This window comes from Melospiza melodia, chromosome 4 (assembly GCF_035770615.1).
Source record: "Melospiza melodia melodia isolate bMelMel2 chromosome 4, bMelMel2.pri, whole genome shotgun sequence".
Taxonomy (NCBI): domain Eukaryota; kingdom Metazoa; phylum Chordata; class Aves; order Passeriformes; family Passerellidae; genus Melospiza; species Melospiza melodia.
The window spans coordinates 9599618-9620449 of NC_086197.1; the positions used below are offsets into that span (position 1 = coordinate 9599618).

At 35.5% G+C, this 20832-nt stretch overlaps 1 protein-coding gene across 1 annotated transcript in view; it reads left to right on the forward strand.

Moving 5' to 3' along the window:
• Positions 1–20832, forward strand: part of SEMA3E (semaphorin 3E) — a 126943-nt gene that overhangs the window by 75460 nt on the left and 30651 nt on the right. Inside the window, exons 4-5 of the mRNA XM_063153783.1 lie at positions 3374–3493; positions 18133–18226. Coding sequence (XP_063009853.1) covers positions 3374–3493; positions 18133–18226 — 214 coding nt within the window. The remainder of the gene's footprint in view (positions 1–3373; positions 3494–18132; positions 18227–20832) is intronic.

Here is a 20832-nt window from a genome sequence, read left to right on the forward strand (position 1 = left end):
TATCTGTTTTGTTAAAAAATGCAGAAATAGGTACTGTTGTTTCAAAACAAAGATAGCTCCCTCAGACTTATGTTTCCTTAAAACTCAAAACCTTTTTGCAATCCAGTTTGTTGTTATAATTCCTCAGATTTGCATTCTATGAATGTGATAATTTAAAGAGCTTCATGTGTTTCCCACATTTCTCTGCAACATGAAGCTTTGGAATAACTACTGCTTTTACAGAAAAAACCCAGAACTTTTAAATAATCACAAGATTCTAGAAGTATACCCTTTAAGAAAAATACATTAAAATTTTAAAATTTTGTAATATTGTAATACCAAACAATATTTTGATCCTCACACGAGACCATTATGTATGGACTATGTGAATGAATTACACTAATTAATATCAAGAAACCTTATTAATTTCATCAGCATGCTCAGCATTCAGTAAGATAAATTACTCAACCTGAAAGTAATCTAAATTAGAATAAAAAAACTGTCCTACTATTTTTCTTTTCACCCTTATTTTTTGTAGCCATAAACCAATATTGACTTAATAATATAATGTCTTAAATTCAACCCTTTGTCAATTTTAATTTTTAATGCTATTTTTCACACTACAAAGTCTAGGAAAAAATTTCTGTATTTCAAACTTTTTTGCTTATTTCCATGCTGTTTCTATTTTTTATTTTCCTTTGCAAAAGATCTGTTATCCAAGGCTAATTATTAAGTAGAACTGATAATACTGTAAAAAGCTTCTCAGCACTGAAACACTTCACATGTACTTTGCTGCCTCTTTCTCTAAAATAGAACTGACCACTTTCACAAGCTTATATAACCTTAAAAAGTTATCTGTTCTTGTTGTAGCAGTAAAAAGGCAGGTACTTTAGTCATAAACATTTCCAGAGCTTGTAACAGACTTCATAGGACAATTTAAAAAGGCTTTTCTTAACAGCATGTGCATACTCTTAAAATAAGGCCATGCTTTCCTGATTTGAGGGAAGGCAAAGAAAAAAAAATCCTTCAGCTGTCATCCTGTGTGCCAGGAATCACACCTGCTAGCCTGCAGTGTGAGAGTTTTCAATTACTCTGAATTACTTTATCAGAATTGGAAATCATTCAGATATAAATCATATTCTGTAGAGATGCCTCACTCCTCCACACTGAGAAGTTTCAGATTAATAAAGTTCCACAGATCTATTAATTTATCTGTGGAGCATCATAAAGACAACCCTAGTATTTAATTAATTGATATAGTATAAAGAAGTCTTATTTCAATGTTCCCTTGGATGATGCATCTCTTCCCTGCTCTGTGTAAAGTACATTATTAGTAGGGTTATCAGCAATGCTTTTTTGCCTGACACTTCCCAGAACAGCACCTTTTGTCATCTGTTTATAAACTACCAAGTCTGGCCATTTTGAATTAGTGGTTTCTATGTTTGGTATTTCCACATCCTAGGGGTTTTTTTGCAGATTTTTTTTCAGGCATTCCTTCAAAGGCACATAAGAGAAAAAAAAAAAAAAAAAAAAAAAAGTGCAGATTTTTCCCATTAAAAAAAAAAAAAATTCCCTAAAATGATTTTGGTATAAAGATCAAGAGTTGAAAGTGTATATGGATAAAAAAGGAAACCATGGAGTAAAAAACCGACCACCACTGAGAGCAAACAAAGGGAATAAATCAGGAAGGAGGAGAGGGAGAATCATGAACAGCATCAGCACCCAGTAAAGCATCTATTCAAAAACTTCATAGCATCATAAAACACCTATGAAATAGCATTTTGCTACCACAAGTCAGCAAACATTTGGGAAATGAACATAAAAAGTGGACACTTCTGTCTTTGAGTGCTGATCCATACAAAGAGGATCACATGCTGCTCATTTAATCCCATTCTTCTCTCAATTCGTCTGACTTTGTTTTTTATTTCCCAAAAAATAAAAAAAGGAACAAATTGGTTACAAATCAAGACATTCCAAAAGTAAGATATTAAAAGGTTGGTTTGCCCTTTGTATATGCATAATATTTATTACACAACAGGTTATGTCTTGTGTAGGGTACTTACTTCTATGAATTAGCATGATATATCCTGAGGATGAACAATTAAGGAGAATGAAGTAGAGGGAGAGATTTCTATCCTTTTTTATTTGCTGGAGCAAATGGAAGACTTACACATAATGATTTCAGGGATTTGAAGAAAGAAGAAAGATGGTTTCTTAGTTTTGAACCTAATGTGGATTTGCAAGTGCTGAATTCTGCCCATGATTTCCCTGAAGACCGTTCCTTTTTGATATTAAGTTCTTGCAGTTGTTAATAAGATCCAGAATTGTTCTCACACAAATACAGCAGTCCAAAAATGAGAGTAGTTATCAGTGAAACACTGGAAATTTTCAAAAAAGGAAATTCCCTCACTCTGTCTTGTATGTTCATTTCAGGATTGTATCAATTGCCTTTTGGACATGTCTGGCCTACTTCACTGGCTATTGAAAAACCCAGAGAGAATTCCATAAATTACATGTCTAAATGCCAGGACAAAGTTAGCTGGAATTAATTCCATTTTAAATGTCTTAAACTTGATGTGACTCTTAAAGCTCAGGGTTCTAAGTTGCAGAAATGCTGAGCAATGAATTGAAATGAACAGTAATTTTGCTCCACTAATAGAAACCATTGCAAAACACCAAAAAAAATTCTAAAACCAAATCCCAGGAATCCCAAGAGTCCCAAAATCAAGGAATATTTTTATCTCACTGTCTCCATTTCTAGTTAGCACAGGAATAATGACCCCACATCTCAAAGGAATGTTTGAAAATGTTTTAATTGTAATATTTATGAAGCTGCAAATACACTAATGAGTCCCAAAGTATTGCCCTGGGGGAAATGAATATTTCTTTTTCAAACAGTGGAAACAAACAAAGTATGTGTCTATACAATATAAAAATATTGATTACCAATTAATAATACAATAAATTAATGGTGCAATTAAAAATTATATTTGTATAGTGATAAAGTATTTAACTCTAGAGAGAAGCTGTTTGCTGACCATTCACATCTGATGCTCTGAATCTTATGTTTGTGTCTTATGTATCCAATAGTACATAGTAATGATCTATTCAGATTTGCAGATATCTCCATGACTAAAGAAGCACAAAAGTGTTTTTATAATTATAACTCCTAACTGGTTAAGCATCTTCAATAAGACATGATCAATCAGTGCTCTAAACTTGCTTTTTTAATGTAAAAATATCCACCCATGAAACTTATGGAGCAGAGTTAGTAATATGAAATGAAATAGAATAGAAATATTCAATATTAGAACATCACCTATGGGCACATATGACACTAAAAAAATAATTTGAAAGATAATATTTCCCTGTGTTTATTTTTTACATAAATTAGGATGAATGTGCCAATTACATCCGTGTCCTTCACCGATACAACAGGACCCATCTTCTGGCTTGTGGAACAGGAGCTTTTGATCCACACTGTACGTTTATAAGAGCTGGACATCCTTCAGAGGTAAGAAATTTGGTTTATAGTACTGGTTCTTTCAGTCTAGATTCCAGCAAAGCCTCTGTGGTTTAAAATAAATATTTAAGTTCAGTTGTTCACCTTTCTCATCTGATAGATATTTTCCCTGATGAAATGTAATGCTGGACTATAATTTAGTTTATGATCAGAGGAACTCACTAATATTTGAAAGTATATACTGGAGAATTATGCAAAGAATCCAGAGACTTTTTCATCTTAGGTTTTTTGGTGTGTTTTTCACTAGCTAAGCTGATAAAGTAATTCTTAAGAAAAAAATATTAAATTTTTGAGGGAGTTATAGCTAAATCTGTTGGGGTTTACTTTTTTGTTGTTGTTTTTTTTTTTTGTTTATTTTTAAAAAATACATCAAATATCAAAATATGTGTTAGTTTGATGGGAGATTGATTTTTTTAATGAATCTTTGCTAAATTCTTCTTCTTCATACTGGTCTTGTTCAGCAAGTGCATGTAAGCTCCTTAATGATCCTTACAGCTGAGTCACAGTACTGCAGAGATCAAAGAAGAACATATCATCAATATTTTGAATATATTTCTTATGCAAAAATAGAAATTGCCTGGACATCTCAAGCACTGGGATCCTTTCTGTCTCAGCTATATTAAGCAGGTTTAAAGACTCAGCAGAGGTACCAACCTCTCATTTTAAATTAGCATGTAAAACTCCTTGGGCATCAGATCTAGGCTGCTGAAGGCACGTGTGGTGACAGCTTTGGCAAGTGAACCAGGGAAATGCACTTTGTGAGGTGGGATTTATATAGATGGAGATGATCCATAACCCAAAGATAAGACTGCTTTTAAGTGGCAGGTGTCAGGAAGGGTTGCTGGTCAATGGTTTTGTTTGGTTGGTTCACGTGATGTCTCCTGGTGGAGCTGAGCCCTTGTCATGGAGCTACAGCACCATCCAAGGGAGTTCTTGCTTTCCCTTATGGCCAGGAACTCTTGGTTTAAATAAATGTTAATTTCATATATAAATTTTTTTTGAAGTGTACTCATAGAAATCAAGGGATTTACTTCAGGCAAATGTTTTTGATTAATCTTTTCTGAGTAATAATGCATCCTTTTGACAAAACAAATGAAAACATCAGCAGAATCAATCTCCAAGGATCCAACCCATGCTGTGCACCTCCAACTGCTGTCAAAATGAGAAGAATCTCAGAAGTTTGGACTCCAGCACAGCATTTAGATTCAGAGTTGTATTAATTGCAGAAACACACTGTCTTCTAATATTAAGGAAGGACCTCGATAATAAGCAATGTTTAAATAAGGAGGATGTGTGTGTTCTTTGCTCCTCTCACAAACCTCCTGTCAGGCTTCCCAGTAAAGTTTGTAAGGAAGCAGTGGCTGTATGTGTAGGAACACTATTTTAGAAAGCATAAACAACAGACTAATAAAAATAGAAGCCTACTAAAAAAAAAAAAAAAAAAAAAAAAGAGAAACAAGATATATATAAGACTGGGTGACCCATGATCATCCCCTTATCTTATCCTTCCTTCCCTTATTTTTGTTTATTATTCTCTCTTGTCACACTGAGGTTCTAAAATTTTACCCACACTGAAATCATGGGAAAATTTCCTTTTTTTGTTTTTGTTTTTGTTGTGTAGACAGGAAATATATTTTCTACACTAACAAGTAGCTATACTTTTTCCTGTTATCTGAAAAGCTGACCATCAGGATTAGAAAAGACAGATGCCATTTATATGGTAGGTTAAAAATAGCACATGGTATGTGGTTGGATGGGCAAATTGTAATCCTGCTTTTTTTGAGTGATAAGGACATGGTGCAACTGCAGGAAGTGAAAGGACAAGATGCTTCTGCAAAAAGATGCAGCTCAGTCTCTGCTCATCTGTTTGGTCAGCGTGTCCTCTTCCCAAAACGTCTGATTACTGTCCTCTGTTTCTTCCACTCATCTCTCTTGCCATTTTCTCACTGTCTGACTGTCCTGGAAAGGACAGTAGCAAATGAAACAGTATTTAAAGTATGACTGTATATCTCTTTACACCTCCTCATGCCTGAGTAGCACAATTTATGTTTGAGGCTCGTATATATTTGAGCAATGTCACTTCTCAGACATGTTGAGGTGTAAGGTGTGGGATGAAGGAAGGGAGGGAGCCCTTTATGGCAAACTTCTGGGTATCCAGATATAACTAATGCAGCATATGAAGGTAGATGCAGACTTTCATATGGAATTATTAACCAGCAGTATCAGCATAGAAAAATATTTGCTCTGTAGTCAAGGACCTTAACTAGAAGTTTCAATCGTGCTCCCTGAGCTGATGGAGTGGGGAGTATGGCACTGTCTCAATAAAAACTGCAGGGTTCCTAAGTTATTAATGGTATATAAATGTAACCTAGAGATGAATTTAGAGAGGCATTTAGGCACGTGACAGAACAGCAGCGCTGTATCTTCTGCAACATTGCCTCTTCCCTTTTACTGAGCAGGCCAAAGAGGAACCTGTTGGAACCTAACATCCAGTTAAGGCTCTGGGTCTTGGTGATCACTAATCCCGTGTTGCGGGGACTTTTGCAGGACTACATTTACTTTGTAGTTGGCTTCCAACAAAAGTTTACATAGTCATCCATTTCTGAATAGCCCTTTGGTAAGAAAATGGAGCATTGCTGGTTTTCCTTTGAACAGTGGAGATTTCCCAAAGCCACGATCACAAGCACACTGAATGGCATCCTGATTTAGCATGGGTTTGTGAGGCGCAGTACAGTTTGTGAAAAGGAGCATTCTGCCTCCTGTAAAAAATCCTAAATACTTGTACAACCACAAATCCATCTTTTCATATCAAAACCAGGTTTGAGCTGTGTCTTGCAGAACACTGAGCTCCTGTCAAGAAATCATGAAGCCAAAAGGAGATTTCTAAAAATAGGCAGAATTTGATTGCTTCATTGGCAGGTCATTATACTATGGAACTGCCTTAAAACAGAATTTCTAATGTTCTTGAAAAACACAGCAATAATGTCCATTCCTCAGCCAGTCTCTGTAGAAGGTATTATTCTTACAATGTAGTGAATGAAATGTGCTTTGAAATCTTTCACATGCACATTGTGCTATGATACATTACAGCTTCTTTTGTGCTTTCTGTGGTTCTAGAAATTTCATTATGCCATGCATTTTGTCTTAATATGTTGATCATAGAAACCAACAGGAAATAAATATTGGTTTATTTAATTCTACATCAAACTTATGTTGTACCACCAGAGTACAACCAAATGTATTTTTCTAAATCAAATTACATATAAGTTCTATTATACACTATATATCCATTTGAAAGATTAAATATAAAAGGGTTTACTGCACTCTATCCCAATATCAGCTTAATTGATTTCACTGTGGAATTCCAGGCTGCTGAGTTTCATAAAGCTGTTTCAGTTGCTATATGTCTAAAAATATATAAGTATAGTCACTGACTGCAGCTTTTTATCTTTTTCTCTATTTCTAATTACTTTGATCAATGTTGCTTTTCCAAATTTAAACATTTCAGCAAAATACCCAATGTTTTTCTGCCATTTAGAAAAAAGTTACAAATTAGGAAAAGTAGTAGTGCTGACTTTGCAGACAGAACAACTACTGGTGTTTGCAACAGAACATGTTATAAAGTCTTGTCCAAGAAAACATAGCCAGGTAGTAAATGAATTCATTGTCTCTGGCTTCATGAAATGCTTCCAATGTCAAAAATCAGTGCAGGTCAGAAAAGATTGGGTTCTTCCAGGTTTTTGTGGTTTTTTTTTAATTTCATCCATTAAAATAAAGATTATTTTTCCTGAAGAAAGCAACAGTCAGAGACCCTGAAAAACCCCAACCTTTTCATCTGGAAATGCACATGCATCCTTCCCATATACTCTGTGAGATAAAGTCTGATATGTCTTCAAACAACATATAGAGGATGAAGAAATGTTCAGAAAAAAATCTTATTTTGCTTGGATTCTCACCAAATTGACATTTGTTTCTCTTGTTGACTTTGATGCCAGCAAACATGGTGGGGCAGAGGAAAGGGGAAGCACCTGCATTTAGTGTCTTCCTTTTGCAATTGTATAAATTTCTCAGTTTTGGCAGGTGACAAGGAAGTGCTTTCTGTCTCAGTCTGTTTCTCCACATCTAGCTGCTGGTAAAAGAGTCCTCTGGCACTGTTCTGCATAGCTGGAAATAGCCTGGGTGAGTTTTAATGAACCTTAGATAAATCAAAGGACCTATCTTCAGTCAGGTAATGATTTATCTTTATGAGTTATCTGTTCAGTAGAGCAGCAGGTGTAGGGGTGTCCTGGAGGCTTTCCAGTGATCCATTCTGCCTTATTCACTAACTCACAAAACACCTTTAACAAGTACACATGGGAGTTTCACCAAGTACAGCTAAAAAATTACTCTGCCTCTATAGGACCTGCAAAATTAGTAGAAATTCCAAAAGAAAACTGTGCAGAAACAATATCCCAATTTTTTGCAAGCTACATGGGGACAAGATAGAGCTGATTCCTGAAGAGGAAGGCATCTCTGCATGACAAAACCTGTTGAGGGAATTAAATTTATGAGAAAGAACTATGCATGAAGAATTTTTCCTCCATAACACACTGTAAATTTTTAATATGTACATGAAGCTGGCAGGGTGCCATTTCAGTGCCTCATTTAACTCAGTAAACTGCCTCCAGCTGTATTTCTTCACTTTGAAAGGCTGATGGATTGAGCCACCCTTTCCACAAAATGCACTGGTGGTTTTTGGGATTCTCCTCTAGGTGTTCCTAATCTAATGTATTCCTTATTATGTTATTTGCTCCTCAATTTGCCAACTGAGATCCTGCTTATCAGGGGAGACCAGATCTGAGTATTTAGTCCTGTTAGAGACAACTTGCTTTTGGTAAGCAGCAGCTGTATTTTTTTTTCTTGGAAGACAGTTTGGTCAAGTTGGAACCTTTTTTTTAATCTATGTTGCCTTTAATGTTTTGTTGAGTGTGGGGAAAGACACTTCTTTTTCTATACGCTCTGTGATTCAATGAAAAACCAAGAAAAGGTTCAATTGTGCAATAAGATTTCTGTTTACCCCTCTACACCAACCAAACACAGGCAGCATGAGCTCCCCAGCTCTTGCTTTAACAAACTAGAGTGAATTCACATACAAGTCATGAGAGAATATGCCAGATCTCAGTTTATCTTTGACATGACATAAATCTTCTGCTCTTGACCAGCACATGATAATGTCATTATTCTTCCAGCTTTGTTGAGAAGCAAAATTGTAGACATATTTCTATCTATTATTTTACAATAATAAAGTTGTTTCTGACGTATTTTTATAATCAAAACAAGCAATGACTTGCCAAGTTGATCCCTCTCCATGCTTGCTCCTATTACCTCATCTCCACACTGTTTTCAGAGGATTAAGGAGGAGGAACATCTGGTTTGGTTTCAGTGACCAAATAGAAGTGGGTGTTGGTCATTTCTTCATCAGATAGAATGTGTGACAAATTCTTGCCCTGAAAATATTTGCTCAGAGTCACAGTGTTCTGCATGGGTGAAAAGTCAGCATTTGGAGCACCATCCACTAAACAGATATGAAGTTCATCCAAGTGGGTGACACATGTCATAAAATCTTTTACCAGAGGGGTTCATTTATATCCTCTGGTCTGCATGCTCACACCAGAGACTGCCAAATTGCACCAAAGCATCCATACACCCCACACTTTTTAGGTTAAAGCATTTCATGTTCTGGAAGTTGAATATGCATACATTTTAAGAGAGGGTAAAATGGTATCTAACTCAGAAAATAATGGTGAAGACAACATATATGCTCACAGCAAACAACAGAGGTGCTGTGCTGCAAAAGGGGGAAAGGCATAACACCACTATTTCTCTGACCTCAATATTAGCTGTTCTAATATTTAATTACTTTTAGTGTTAGGAAATAGCCACTTATTTAAGGTCAATTTTTTGTCTAACTTCAGCTTCCTGTCATTTAACCGTGATATTCCTTTGATAGCAAAGTTAAAATCTCCCACTATCTTTTCCACGTTTTCCTCATGTAAGTACCTATGCACAAAGATCAAGCCACCTCTTCACTTTTTTTGATAAGCTGAATAAATATAGCTCCTTAAACCTCCTATCACCAGGACTCCTCAGTCTTATTTGTGTCCTTCCTGTGAACTCTCTGCAGTATTTTCACATCTTCTGGAAGTGCAGACACTAGAATCACACATGCTATTCCATGGTGTGTGTGCAGGCAAGGTCGCTGCCCCACCTCTGTTTGAGATTCCTCATTCATGGACTCAAGTGCTGAGTTCTTGGCACAGTATCTCAATGAGAAATCTCTTTTTAGCAGTTTGCACTTGACCCAGTGTTCTTCACTTGAGCACAGAGTTATCCCAGGTTACACACTTTGCTGGGGCACTTAATTATCAGTCTTGTATAACAAGGTAAATGAAAAGATTGCTGGCGTTGCCTCTCAGTGTCAGATTTAATAAGGCATTGGGATAGCCAAGATCCTAAATGAGGCACCTGAGTCTAATGCATGAAAGCAGCCTGAAGAAGGATCTGAACTTCCACCTTCTAGGGAGCTCTGATGTGCTTCAGATAACAAACTCTGTTCCCTATTCCAAGATGCAACACTTTAGATATGGTTGTGTTAAAATCTACTTAGCAAGCTTCTGACCTTTAACTCAGTATTACAAGCATTCCATAACCTGAGCTCTCATTAACCTTTTCTCTTTCTTCTTTTGGCCTCCTCAGTACTTTTGTGAACTTTACTAGGAAAGAAATCATGTGATTGTTTAAATCACCGCTAAATTAAAAAAAATAATCTTTCTAGCAATAATAAAACTTAGGGAAACATTCAGTAAAAGGATTCATCAATGATACCTCATAAGAACTGTGCTTTAATATATGTCGACTGTTGGTATTTCTTAACAATTCTGCAATGCACATTGTTTATCAAATACCTACATACTTAGTGAAATCCTCTGGAGAAAGTCAGGTATTCTGTAACAGCACAGTTGCTCTTATCATTCTTACATTTATAACAGACAACAAGTTTTTTGAAAGTGCTCTCCATCCATAAATGAGGTGAATAACATTCATTACTTTTGAATATTGGCTAAATATGGCCATACGTGAAGTGTAAGTTCAATTTGGGAGATTGGTAGAGTATGTGAATTGATCAGCCATATGAAATGGATTTTCCATCATATTACCCCTGCCCCTTTGCAAGATTAAACACAGATGGTCCAGGGAGAATGAATCCATACAGAGGAATAATAGTGTTATCCCACAGAGAAAGAAATCTTCCACCTGTGTGGTAATTTGATGGGGGTAACTAAAATATTCCAGGTCTCATTATAATGATTTTTAGATTCTGCCACAGTTATTTGTGTGATAAAGTATTTTTCTAAGTGACAGCACCTGGTGAAGTCTATATCATTGCTTAAAGAATAGACTTACTAATCAATAAGGTGTTATCATAATTAAAACAAGGAAAAAAATTCAGTAATATTTTTACATTATGAGATGAACTCTTAATATTGTATAATCTTCCTATGATATATAAGTGATATTTTTTCTTATTGGATTGATATCTATATAGAAAGTAAAAATAAATGTTGCTAGCAATTCATCTGTGTCATTGGGAGTCAGTGGATCCACTCCTCTGCCCTTTTTTATAGAATGGCCATTTAGTCCAGCTGAAGCTCTGCAAAAGGGCTGTTGGCTGCCTAAGGCTCCACTCCATGGAGACAGATGGAACAGGGTATGTGAGTCCTTCTGAACCCCATTCCCAGTTTAATGTAGCTGTAATTTTCATGTCCAACACATTTCTTCCTCCTTTCACCACCAAAGCCTAGATAGAAGCTCAAACCTAGAGCTGCATCCTTCCTTTTTTATTTCTTCACTACCTTGGTCCCCAGTTGTTATGATAGCAATCATTACATTAGGTCATTAGAGAGGGGTTTATTTGGTATTTGCTCTGATATGACCCTCACAATCTCAGCACAGGTTCAGTCTGTCAGAGCCATGGAAGGGAAAAAGCCTTGGTTAGTGGGGTTCTGTGTAAAGACTCTGCACTTCCCCACAGAAATCAATTCACTTTTGTCAGCATTTGTGGACTCTCTTTACCTTCTCTTTCACTTGGTTATAAGACTATATCACCATATACAGCTACCCATACATTTTAATTCTAGAGACCCTTTCATACATATTAACTATCACATTAGTGCAATGTAATCAGCATTTCTAATGGCTCCATTCCTTGCCATAAGACCCCTAATGAGTTTATGTGACCAGTTCAAGGTCACACAAAGGTGTCCCTGCTAAAATTCTGATCAATGCAATGACTTCTGCTGAAACACTGCGAACTGCTAAGGATAAATACCTCTGATTTCTATGTGTGCTGTGGTGGGATCTTTTTTTCTTTTGCCAGATTTTTTTCACATTCATTAAGTCAGGAAAATATATTATTTCTGTCACTTTAGGCCAGATATTTTGACACAAGTCACAAATTGCTAATCCTTTTGCAAACTCAGACAGCAGTCTGACATAGCTCCAGATTTTAAACACATTTTCAGATTGGAGCCCAATATGTCTTAATCATTTGACTGTGGAATAAAATGCACAGACCTGAAAAATGCATCTGAATTTTTAGGGAGGATTTAATGTCTATAATATTTTATGCACTCTCATCCCATAGGGCGATTGATCTTTTCAGTATGTCAGTGCATAGTAAAGAGGATTGAAAACAGATCCTCAGAAGAAATACTACCTCCCAAATAATCTTAATTATGTCAAATAGCAGAGACCTGACTATTGCAGACAGTTTTTGAGGACTCTATTCCTAATATTGTATCCCCATTTGGCTTGGAAAATAAAGTTGAGCGAATGCTGAAGGTATAATTTTAAAAGTTAGTAATCCTCTGACAACAAGAAGAGATTTTTTTCCAGTGCTTAGATCCTTTTGAAAATTAATGTTTGGATTAGTCCAAGAAGATATTACATGAAAAGCTCTTTCCCTGTTGGAGCATCCTTGTCTTGATCACCCATATACCTGTGTGCCTGTTTTATGGTGACTTAAATAGGGCAGTGTGTTGCAATAGGAACTTATTAGTATTATTGTAAGTTTTTGGAGCACAGGTTCCTTTATACAGACTCAATTATATTCCACTGGGTTTAGTTTTTTAATTTTTCAATTAATTAGTTGGCTTTGTAGGAACTAGACACCTAGCTAATCTTTGGGACTATATTTATCAGATAATGCTAATGCACATTTTTCTTAGCAACAGAATTTAGTCTGCTTAAATACAAAGGGCTAAATTATATGAGACACCTTTTTCTGACCCAGTAAGTTATTTTCTGCTGTTATACAAGGACAGCCTATTTTCCTGTAAATCTCTTTTACCACTTGCCTTCTTGATGAGGCAAGTGTACAGATTAAGGCAGGTCGTAGAGCTGAATGTTCACTTTGGAAACTTATATCTAAATTGTATTTTCTGCTGATTTACAGACATGTTCTGTGATCTTTCAGGTTATTTTTTTAAGTGGGGAAGTCAAGGTTCAACCTTCCTAAAAGAAGCCTCTGCACAGTGTAATCAGTGTGTCTGTCTATGTTGAAATAAAAATGTAAGGATAAGTATAAAAGAAAGAGAAAATATGTGAAAAATACTATTTTGAGAATATACAAAACAAAAGAATATTTGCAAAAAAAGTAAATTTATCTGTGAATTGATATTGAAACCATTATAGTGTGAAAGAGAATGGAAATCAAGGTGAGGTTTGTAAAGCATTTCATTGGTGTAACTGGATTTTTTTTCTCATGTGAGTGATTGAATACTAAGTGAATGCTTAGAAATTTTTTGATCATGACAAAAACTGAAGTGCAATGTACACTCCCATTTTTGATGGCTTAAGAATTACTTGATTATAAAAAAGAGTGCAACATGTATGACACTGGCACCATGTGGCTTTATTAATAGTTTTAAAAGAACATTTCTCATAGCTTTGCAAAAGCAGAGAATCTCTATTTTGTCTATTTTTATGCCTTCCATTTCAACCTCCTTTTTCTAGTTATCTTCAAAAAAGTATAAATTACATGACCCCTAGAAATGGATAGCAACAAACAGCTCTTGTATGCAATGTCATTTTTACTCTAAGCTGAAGAACTATGAGATCATTAAAGCTGAGAAAGAATATTTTCCAGTGCTTTAGAGCAGTACTGAATTGTATAGCCAGTGTCTAAAAATATACTTTAAAAAAATCTTCACAGACTTTCCCCACTGTACTCTAAATATGATTTAATACCTGGCAAGGTAAACAATATGGAATTGTTAGGAAAAAAAAAGCAAAACACAAATCAAAATATACCACACACTAGAAAAAAAAAAAAAAAAAAAAAACAAAACAAACGAACCAAAAAAACTCTACCAACCACAAAAATGCACAGGCCTCCTTGAGAGCAGAGCATGTCAGTATGACTGTTGCAACAAATGCATACACAGTTAAGGGTGTAATTAAAGATTATGAAAAGGTTTCAATCTCCTTTAAAAAACGCCAATACGATATGTTTCACTTTTTTTCTTGTGTGGAAAATAATAAAATTTAAATTGAAATAACCAAAACACCACAAATTCTTGCAGAAAATCAAATTATTTTTCTCTCATAAAAATAATATCCTAGGAAAACACAACTAAAACCTCTGTATCTTGAAGTCCCCGGTTTAGTGAAAAGATACAGCTATTGTATTAATGTTCAGAATAGGCTTAGGTACTTTGCTGAACAGCAATGGAAGTAAGCATATGTTTTAAATTAATCACATGCATAAGTGTTGTCTTGACCCAGAGCAAAGCAGCACTTGGCATTAGTGAAAGCAATTTTCTGCAACAAAAGTTAAATTCAGTCTTTAAATTTTAATGCCTCTGCTTGACCTTTTCTTTCACCATTGTGTATAGCCCACATTATTCTAGCCTTCATTGCCTGAAATTATCAATTCATATCAAGTTAGTGGCAAAATGTTGGATGTTTTAAAAATATCTTCTATTTCTTTAAAAGAACATTGTTATTTTAATAATAGTTGAAAGTATATTATGTTTCCTGAGTCACTGGTATCATAAATCAAACCCAGAAGCCCCTTTCTTTTCCCAAGCTACATGTAGAAACACGAAATTCCAGTTCCAGCCCTCCATATGTGCTTTTGGATGGTTTTTACCCCAACCACTGAAAAATGCCCATAAAATAAATTGTGATGTTGAATTGATGGGCTGTATAATCTGTGAGGAAACTGTCAGTTTTGCTCTGTTGTTTCTCAAGGGATTTCAATGTCAAAAGCTGCAAGGAGGGTTAGAATTATGGAATTAGCCTTCAAAGCTGATTATTAATGTGCAATGCTTATTTCATTTAAACTGGCATCCCATGGAAGCTGACACATCTTACACCTGAACTTCAGTTACTTGCTCCAGTGACAGGAATAACTTATTGCAAACATGGAATATTTGGCATGCTGTCCTAAAAGCTGAAGGTGGAAAATCTCTCTTGGAGGAGTCATTGCTTACATTTTCAGCAACTTTTCGGACAGTTACATGTGTCTGCGAGCATTTATGAGCTGCACATCCTGCTTTATATCAAAACTAGTGACCTCCTCTTAAAAATTCCACCAAATTGCACTGAAATCCAATTTTTTTGTCTACCCCCAGTGTTTACATTATATTCATAGTGTTAACACACATTCACACATATATATTTAGGCTACAATCCTAATTCATAAATTCCAGACAATTAATAGATGCTATGCATATTGTTTAGCGTTTTCATTCCACAGCCACATAGTTAGATGTTCTAAACCCATTCATGTTATAAATGTTAAAAGAGATAGGTTTGTCTTTACCATTGATTTAATGCTGGTTCTCAGAGAAATTATTAACTACATTAGCAGCTTTTTCATTGTGCTGGTACAATTTTGTATACAGTGATGAAAATTCTTCTGCATCATCCAGGAGATGGCCACATCTCCCTACTGTGAGGACCAGTGGCATTTCGGCAGGGGAAGACCAAAATATGAAGTGTGTTTCATGATGACCTGGTGGGATCATGTCTCCTCCAAGAGCAGGACAGCTTTCAGTTTCTATTCCCTGTGCAGGACACAATGAGAGCCACAAACTATAGACCAGGAAGAGCAGAATAATCTATCAATTTTTAACTCTTGATTTGTCTCTCCACTTGCTTCTAAATCTTTATTTAACCAATTAACTGATAAATAGTTTAGTTGAGGTCCTGGAGGAGAAACTCTTTCATGAGTAACTTTATATTGAATACCCAACTAGAGAAGACCTAACTTCAGATGGTTTTTAGAAATATTTCCTTTACAGCAATTTTTATGCCATTATGACTCCCAAGTACTTTTTCATTATTTCAGAAAGTTTTTCTTTTCCTTCCTGAGTTCACCTCACTCTTTTTTTATCCATTGTTGACTCAAAATATTACAGTATTTAGTTTTGAAAAATACATGGTATGTGATATTTGAAAAGTATGGAATGGGACTAAGATTTCCACACACAGGGAAATATTTCTTCATTGTTTGACATTTACCCACAGCAGAGGGGGAATAGTTACTACTGATGTGAAATTGTTGCTGATACAGCATAAAACAATATTCCTGCACCATAAGTCTCTACCCAAGACAGTTATTTTCTGCTACATCAGCTTTAACAACCAGGGCTAGGCCAAAAAAGAAACTTCTGGAGAGGTGAGATTATAAATGCTTGGTTACCTCATGAATTTTAGGTCTATTTCCTAAAATTTGTATGGCTTTTTCCTCATTTTATTTTATTTTATTTTATTTTATTTTATTTTATTTTATTTTATTTTATTTTATTTTATTTTATTTTATTTTATTTTATTTTATTTTATTTTATTTCATTTCATTTCATTTCATTTTACTTTTTCACTGCAAGTACACATTAAACAAAAGTCCTCTTTTTGCAGAACTGCATTCTGAGTTGTATCCCATTTTTATAGAAGCGCTCTAACTACTGGGAATATTTCTCTTTGACCAGAAGTTGCAGCAAAATGACATGTATGATTTAGACAGTTGAGAATGGAGGACAGGTACATCAGCTTGTGTGTTCCGGGGATTGAGATGTGAATAATGCTTTGAAGTCAAGGCGCTTATGGTAAATTTAGGATTGACTCTTTTAAATTAAATGCACATAAAGATTCAATTATTTGTCAATTAGAGGCAACTAAGAGCTCTACAACTTTTCATTTTCCTAATATCTTTTTGCTTCCTGTCCTTTTAAAGTATTATTTTATTACTATTGTTATTATCTCTCATTTTTCCACCCTCTGCTTCTTTGGTCCTTGTCTTTTTAGCCTGGGATTTTTATGCAGAAGAACATAACTGTCATGAAGTCACCTGAAGAGAATATTAATTTAGTTTCTGGGGCAATTGCACTTGCTAGAGAATTTTTTATGTTTTAGATTATCAAGATTTTTTTTCTGTGCAAATTCTGAGTTAGTGTAATAAATATGTAAAAAGTCCAGTCTAATAAAACTTGATTTTTATGACTAAAAAGTCCCTTGGAAGTTTTTGATAATGTGTTCTGTATGGGAGAGACTGAGGCAAATATTTCTCAAAATTCTGGGGGATTTGGTTTCCTGTTGCATGTAACTTTATGCCTCACAAAATATTTGCCTCATATATTAGGAACATGAACCTGAGATTTAGTTTAATGAACAGGTAGGTTACATTTATCCAATATATTGATATAATCTGCATTTCAGCGGACTTTTGAGCAAAACTTTACACAGAACTGGAACTACTAAATTATCAAAATATTTGCTTGTCACACATTTGATGGCTGTGTGGCATATTTTTTTCAAGCTTTCATAGCTTTCTATCTATTTGCCCCTTTATTTTTCCCTTTCTCTGTTTTTGGCATGCTTTTCTGTTAATATCTAAATTAAAAATATTGTGCTCTCACTTGATATTTTAATCAGACATTAATGGGCTTTTCTGTGAAAGCTGAGACAAAAGTACCATTGCAAATGAAAATTTAAATTGTAAATTATTTCTCAGTCTTTACAGCCTTATACAGACAACTTAAACCAAGTTGCCAATATTTTTTTATGCCGATATTCTGTTAAATCCACTGAAGAAATCACATCTGCTCTGAAAACCATAACTGGGGATTCATTCCTAAACATACTTCTGTGAAGAAGATATATAAACATCTCCAAGCTATGAAGAGAAGATAACACTGTCTGATATATTTAACAACTACTGGGAAAAAAAAAATGTTTAAAGGGGGAAAACACATTCCATGGAGAGATATCTATTTAATGTTTAGATAGTTTGGAGAAAAGATAGAGGTATCTTTCCTCCCTACTCCCACAGAAATGAAAAAAGTGCAATTTTAATGCATATCTTTCTGATTCTTTTTGGGCAGTGCACAACAAGGGTGATTTGTAGAAACCCAGAGAATTTTTACCAGTACATCAGTGAGCAACCATAATTGTGTTTTCTCCCTAATGAAGTCAATCCTCTACAAAGGTATAACGAAGTTAAAGCTTGTCACTAAGGACTGTGTTTCTTTGCCTGTAGGGTTTACGGTGTTCTCTGTCTTTTTTTTTGTTGTTGTTTTTAATTTAAGGATCATCTGTTTCAACTGGAATCGCACAAATTTGAGAGAGGACGAGGCAGGTGCCCTTTTGACCCCAGCTCTTCCTTCACCTCCATCTTAATTGGTAATGATCTTTATGTCACGAGCTTCACAGTCCTGTCAGTCTGTCACTCTGAGTCTCCTTCTCCAGCGCACCAAAGTGTTGTCAGCCTTCCATTGCAATTCTCCACACGTCAGGCTTAATCCTCGTGGTGCTGCCCACATTAATATTGCATTCCAGGCAGCATTACCCACAGCAAGGGTGGCTCGCTGAAGGGAAATGTTGAATGACATGTGCCATCCTGGAGGTAATTGATTGTTGTGTAATTATGGAAATAATCATTTCCTGCTTTCCTTAAAAGCAAAGAAGCATGATTGGCTTAGTCATTTACATGGCTTTTGTTTTCATGTACTGAGATTAATCTGAGCAACAAGCACCCTGCAAAAATGTGAATTTAACTGTTTTTATATCAAGCTTTATTGATCATATAAATTAAGTTTTTTTAAATTTTCATTTCAATGCTGTTTTCTAACAAAACTATCACAAACTGGTGATTCTGTGTTAGAAGAGTTGATCTTATGCTCAAAAGATATAAAAATAGAATTCAATCAAAGTCCTGCCTTGCCAGGAAGCTGTGCTGAGATAGTGCTCCTCTGGGCCTTGCTGGGAAGTGTAGCACTGTAGGACTGGGATCTTTGGAGCTGTGATATAGCAAACCATATGGGCTTTCCTCAAGAAATGTTTTCTTAAAACATTTTGTGAGATGAAGCAAAAGACAGTCTTGGCACTACTGACTGACTGTACAGTGACTAAAAATAGCCTGGAACAGCAGGTAAATGGTAAAAGCTAGATGGAGTTAGGGAGCAGCACAACCATTTCTGGGTTTAGAAAACATGAACAGAAACTGAGCATTCAAAAGGCATATAGATTAAAATAAAGAGCTAGAAAAAAAAGCTAAAGACTAAGTAACTATTCTATTTTTCAGGGATAAAAAAGAGGACTTTAGGGCCTTTTTCATATTGTCATTTGTCTGTGCGTCTTAAAATCAGGTAACTAAATTCTCTGATGATTAATTACAGTGGTATTTCTCATCCATGGTGGTGATGAAATATTGGTAATGAGTGACAGTTGTATTTTTACATGCTAGGTTTATTTGTTCCTTTACATCAGCAAATTAATTAAAATAAGAATCTTCAGCAGTAATGACAAATCTTTTACACTGCAGGAATTCATCAAAATATCCTTTAATTTCATTAGAAAAAAGTAAATTAGACCTCTAATTCTTAAGAGTTACTGGGTCATAGAAGAATCAGAAAAACATATTGCATTTTGCCTGACCCTTCAAAATCCACGAAGCACAGATTGTCATGCTTTTATCCCACCCTTATTTCTAAATTGTTTCTACAGTTTTTGACAGATTCCAGTCTCAGCTTAGCCTGGGAACAAAGACTCCGGGAATTCCTATAATTCCCTGAAACCTCACGGTCTAATCTTGAAGTCCTTCTCAACCTTTCCTGAGATAGAACTAAGTAAATAAATTAACCTGATCATGTTCCTACTGTGAGATCAATCTGAATTTTATTTGCTTAAATGGAAGCCAGATTGTCCCACTGAGCTTTAAGAGTTTGCCTGAATTATGGGAGGTCCTATGGATCCTCATAGTTTTATCTGAAGGAGAAAACAATTCCTTTATCCTTCTGTGGTAAAGGCTGATGAGAGTCTTAGAGTTCCATTGACCAAGGCATCTGACAAAGCTAAAAATTCTGTAATGTAGCAAGATTAACTGGAGAAAATAATCTTTTTGTCAGATCACTGATACTCCAAAAAACAGACTCATTTCACTTCTTCATCAAAACTAAGAAAGTATTTAGAGGCTGGTTTTCTTGCTATCCATTAGGAAATTCTACAATTTCAAGTTATCCTGCAATGATATTTTAAAAGCATAAGAAAATTCTTCCAAGACTTCATCATATTATTTGTTTCATATTTTAACTATTGGGGTTGAACACTTCCAACACTTAGGAAAAATATTTCAAGGAAGTTTGAATTTCCATTTATTCTATTTTATTCTACCAACTTCTACTACCCAGAGACACGCAGTACGCAGAATAAAATGCTGCACCTTAGACTCCAGGATGTATGTCCTTTGTCTCTGCAGGTAGCCAGTTGAAAAGTTTGGAAGACCTAGATGCAAACACAGTGAATAATAATCTTTTAACTGACATTTGAGAAGGAAAAGACTTCTAATGCCAAATGCAGTGAGAAGGAAGGGATGCTCCTTCATTCAGACAGGCACTGAGGTCAGCTCATGATGAACATTACCACATGTTAGGAGACGCAAACTGCACCATGCACCTTCCAGGACTGTTCTTCCAGTCTTTCTTCCAGTGCTTGGAGGTTTAATTCTTCTTCATGCACTTCAGTTTTCTTAGAGAGTGGAATCTGCTCCAGGTATGAAGTCAGCATGGTCCTGGAGGCTGCAGCCCAGAGCTGTCTGCACTCTCTGATGCAGGTTCAGCCAACGTGCACATCCATGAAAAGGTTTTATACCAACCTGTCAGCAAAGCCCACCCCAGCACCTTCTCCCTCCTACGGAAAGTGTTCAAAACCTGCTCCCACCTCTGCCCCTCACATTAACACAGCGCCTGCACCAGCGTGGCCATTGACTAACAGTGAGGATTAGGCTAAAA